This window comes from Sinocyclocheilus rhinocerous, unplaced genomic scaffold (genome assembly GCF_001515625.1).
Source record: "Sinocyclocheilus rhinocerous isolate Xijiao unplaced genomic scaffold, SAMN03320098_v1.1 scaffold239, whole genome shotgun sequence".
Classification (NCBI taxonomy): domain Eukaryota; kingdom Metazoa; phylum Chordata; class Actinopteri; order Cypriniformes; family Cyprinidae; genus Sinocyclocheilus; species Sinocyclocheilus rhinocerous.
The window spans coordinates 934,814-939,759 of NW_015653198.1; the positions used below are offsets into that span (position 1 = coordinate 934,814).

The following is a 4,946-nucleotide window of genomic DNA, read 5'->3' on the forward strand; positions in this document are numbered from 1 at the left end:
GATCAAAAATAAAGTAAAAACAGTAATATTGTGAAATATTATTACAATTCTAAATAGCTGTTTTCTATTTGAATATATCTTAAAGTGTAATTTATTCCTGTGATGCAAAGCTGAATTTTCAGCATGTATGACATTGACGTTACATGATTTGACTGATTTTTACGTAGAAAGGGCGACAGCGCATCGCATTAAAAGAAATGACATAAGCAGTTTTCATAGCTGCTGGCCAAATTCAAAAACAAAACTAAATAAAATTAAATCATCTTTGAGAGCAAGGAGCCCCCCTGGTGTTTCGGGGGCCCTACGCAGCTTGTGTACTTTGTGTATAGGGAGGATCGGCTCTGCTTCTAAGCGACTGCGGTGTTTTGTTGTTGGATGTAATAATGAACACAGGAGTCGTCATTTACTCCCGACATCTGAGCCGCTGAAGACGCAGTGGATTACGTTTACGAGGGTTACATACGTAACCGAGACGTTTTTTACACTACCATTGAGAAATTTTAACCAAAGTATGTTATAGACTTTTCATTAAGACCCTAAAGAATCACATCAACTTGTGGAAAATGGGCATCCCATGACCCCTTTAAAGTACAACACATCGTAGACATCCCAACAACAACATCCCAATAAACCCATCAGAATTGAGGGATAACTTTTCAGCAAATGTCAGTTTAGGTGTACAGTCAGGGTTAGGTGCTTCTACACCCTTGTTAATCAGCTATCATTTCCCACTGATTTTAGGAATAAATTATGGCTAAGGTTAGGTTTAGGGGTAGGGATTGGGTTAAGCCTATACTTTTGGACAGTAATGCTGATCCAGGATCAACAAAACATGTTGATCCAGGAACATGTCTTACTTGGCAAAATCACGGCGACCGAAATGAAATCATTCTCATATGCTGATTTGCTGTTCAATAAACATTTCTTATTATAATTAATGTTGAAAACAGTCATGCTGCTTCATATTTTTGTGGAAACCTTTGATACATTTTGTTTCAGGATTCATTGATGAATAGAACGCTCAAAAGAACATTTATTTAAAACAGAAATCTTTTGTAACATTATAAATGTCTTTACTGTCACTTTTACAGTCATGTGTCCTTGCTGAATAAGAGTATTAATTTCTTTCCAAAAAAACACTTACTGACCCCAAACTTCAAAACAATAGCGTATATGCATTTAGTTATACAGTATATGAATATTATATATTACCTGTATTTGCATGCAATTATCTTGTTATTTGAGTGTTGTTTTAATCACACCTCGCACGCTCTCACCAGAAAGACAGCGATGGCTCCGCCGGTGAAGTATCCAGCGAGGACGTCGGCCCAGTGGTTGCGGTATTCAGCCACTCTGACCACACCCACCAGCATGGCCAGACACAGCAGAATCAGACTCAGTGTGGGTTTGGTCAGACGCGTCCCTTTAGTCCTAAACACCAACGTCACGTACATCTGCAAGAACAGACAGATAGACAGTGGTGAAAAGTATGCCTCATACAAGTACATCTCGGCATATTGCTATAATACAAAGCTTTAAAACTATTATTAAGTACTTTTTTATGAGTATTGTAAATAGTATTTTATGTTTTATAAGTATTAGATATTTTATTAAGTATCTAGTATTATTTTTCCATTATTAGTTCATGATTTCATGTGAAGAATATATGTTACCCTGGAGCACAAAACCAGTCATAAGTAGCACAGGTATATTTGTAGCAATAGCCAACAATACATTGTATGGGTCAAAATTATCGATTTTTCTTTTATGCCAAAAATCATTAGGATATTAAGTAAAGATCATGTTTCAAGAAGATATTTTATAAATTTCCTACTAGTAAAATTCATTGCTAAAAACTTTATTTGGATAACTTTAAAGGGGTCCTATTATGCTCTTTTACAAAGTCTTGATTTTGTTTTGGGGGTGTACTAGAACAGGCTCTCATACTAGGTTGTTCGAAAAACACATTATTTTTTCACATATTTTACATTATTACAACACCTCTCTCCCCAGTCTGGCATGAACGAATAGTTCCTGTATCAAATGAAGGCCCGCCTTCTGAAATAAGAAATGTGCTGTGATTGGTTAGCTGAGCCAGTGTGTGTTGTGATTGGCAGCACTCGGCGCCTGGTCGGGAAATGTCACGCCCCTTACCATACCTAACAAACCATACATCAATGGAAAGCTTGTTTATTCAGCCTTGTATAAATTTCCAAAGATTTACCCTTATGACTGGTTTTGTGGTCCAGGGTCACAGTTATAGGAAAAAATGTTTTAATGTTAAAATAAGTTTATGCTCTTTTGCTTACCCAAGGCTGCATTTATTTGATCAAAAATACAGTAAAACAGTAATATTGTGAAATATTATTACAATTCAAAATAACTGTTATCTATTTGTATATATTTTGAAATATAATTTATTCCTGTGATCAAAGCTGAATTTTCAGCATCATTACTCCAGTCTTCAGTGTCACATGATCCTTCAGAAATCATTCCAATATGCTGATTTGCAGCTCAAGAAACATTAAGTCGAAAACAGTTGTAAAGCCTTATATTTTTGTGGAAACCATGATACATTTCTTTATAATTTACTGACCCCGAGCGTTTGATTAACATATACATACCGATTATATATATATATATATATATACACCTTGGTTTGAAAAGCTCCACTTCAAGAAATCATTAGTCTCACAGAAAGTTACAAGACAAAAAATTTACACAAAAATTGTCTTTAACAATCTAAAATGGAAAAGGTACTTGTTTGACAAACTCACACTGCACCGACAGACGCCAACAAACAGCAATAGACATGCTCGTCAGGTTTTGTCTGCTCAATGTGTTATGTCTGTCTGTGTCTGTTGGCGTTGGTTGGTGCTTAAACATGTTGTATCTGCGTCTTGGAACGTCTGAGAAATGACGTACTGTACTCAGGCTGCTGTCTGCTTTGGTCTGCATCTGTTAGTGTGGTGTGAATTGGCCTTAAACCACCAAAACGTCCTTGTTTAACCGGATTCACCAGAAAGAACATGCTGAACCTGTTTTACTATTTTTGCTGATGACATGGCCATACCAGAGCACCAGCTAGACCAGTACTAACTGGCATAAATCAGCTCGAAAAACACTGACCTGTGACCTGCTCGAAGCTTTGCAGGTTGCCTATTGACTTTTTAAAAGAAAACTATATGATTGCAAGTTAGAATATTATTACTATATTTAAGAATATCTATAAGCTTTACATGCCATTTTTGATCACAGTCACTAGCTAACAATCACTTTTTGTGTCCTTGAGTTTGAAAGATTGCTTAAAACTGCAGAGGTATATAGCTGTACTATTTTGTTTGTTTGTCAGTACATACACAAGGAAGTTAATTCAGATTCAGTCACATCATTAAAATAGTTGTAGGCTCATTATCCTCACCACTGTATACACTGCAGAATAAACACTGAGGGCCGCATCTTTGGAAGGAAAGGATTTCCGTGCAGATGCTACTATGAGGGGGTTTCCAGTGCAGGCTTTGCGCTCTGTGATGTACTGTAGGTTGGAATGGCAGCCCAGTGCTGTGTAGTTTGGTCTACATGCTGACAGGAAGTGAGGCGTCTGGTTTCCTGTCACTACCTGCCCAGCATTGGCAAAGATGGTGGTGGTGAACACGCCGAAGGTGTAGACACCTGAGTGACAGGACAGAGACCAAAGGTTTCAGAAACAAATGGAAAACATGTAAAAATTGAGGCTGCTAATATATTGGAGTTCATTTCTGTATGGAACATAAAATAAAATAAATTATATTTATAATATTGGCCACCATATGCATTATTGCAGATAAAATAAAAAAAATAACTTTATAAAATTATTAATTATATTCGTTATTGGTCATAAAATTTGAATAAAAATAAAATAAAATAAAATAAATATATTGATCATCGCATTCGTTATTGGTCATGAAATTAATTAATAAAATAAAAATAACTTTACAATAACAGTCATTATATTTGTATTGGTCATATACAATAAAATAAAATTGACCATCATATTCGTTATTGGTGATGAAATTAATTAATAAAATGAAAATAACTTTACAATACTGGTCATTATATTTGTTATTGGTCATAAAATAAAATAAAATAAACTTTATAATATTGGTCATTATATTCATTATTAGCCATAAAATAAAAATAAAAATTACTTTATAATATTAGCCATCATATTTGTTATTGGTCATAAAATAAAATAAAAAATATTGGCAACATATTTGTTACAGATTATAAAATGTAAATAAATAAATAAATAAATAGAATTGGCCATCATATTTGCTTTTGCTCTTAAAATAAAATAAAAATAAAAATAACTTTATAATATTGGCCATCATACAGTATTTGCTATTAGTCATAAAATATTGTATTTGGATTGTCAAATAGCGACAGCAGTGTCCCACCATGTGACGACATACTTCATCTGAAATTATTGTAAATATTTTTTTTCCATTCTTGTCTATTTATTTATATATGCAGTTCGTATGAACTTGCATTAATTCCGAAACAACCTGAAATATTTGTACTTTTACATAGCATTTGTCACACTGCAGGACTATTTAAGTGACCTGCAAAAATGTAAAAAATTGACTAAAAATAGTAAAACAAACAAAAAAACTTTGTAATCAGTTTCAGCATTTAAAACATACAGTCATGGCCAAAAATATTGGCACCCTTGGTAAATATGATCAAAGAAGGCTGTCCTGAGCTGAACCCTATAGAAAATGAGTGTGGTGAACTGAAGAAAAGAAGCACCAACATGGAGCTGGGAATCTGAAGAGTCTGGAGATATTCTGGATGAAGGAATGGTCTCTGATCTCTTGTCAGGTGTTCTCTAACCTCATCAGGCATTATAGGAGAAAACTCAGAGCTGTTAAACTGGCAAATGGAGGTCTCAAAAAGTATAGAAAAAA

The 4,946-nt window shown here is 34.3% G+C and overlaps 1 protein-coding gene across 4 annotated transcripts in view; it reads right to left on the bottom strand.

Moving 5' to 3' along the window:
• Positions 1–4,946, bottom strand: part of LOC107715659 (phospholipid phosphatase-related protein type 5-like) — a 35,713-nt gene that overhangs the window by 2,891 nt on the left and 27,876 nt on the right. For all 4 annotated transcript variants that reach the window (XR_001637128.1, XR_001637127.1, XM_016521832.1 and 1 more), the window contains 2 exons: positions 3,422–3,672; positions 1,278–1,454 (listed from right to left, as the gene is read on the bottom strand). Coding sequence is in view for 2 of the 4 variants with exons in the window: in XM_016521832.1 (XP_016377318.1) it covers positions 1,278–1,454; positions 3,422–3,672 (428 nt within the window). In the remaining 2 variants the exon portion in view is untranslated. The remainder of the gene's footprint in view (positions 1–1,277; positions 1,455–3,421; positions 3,673–4,946) is intronic.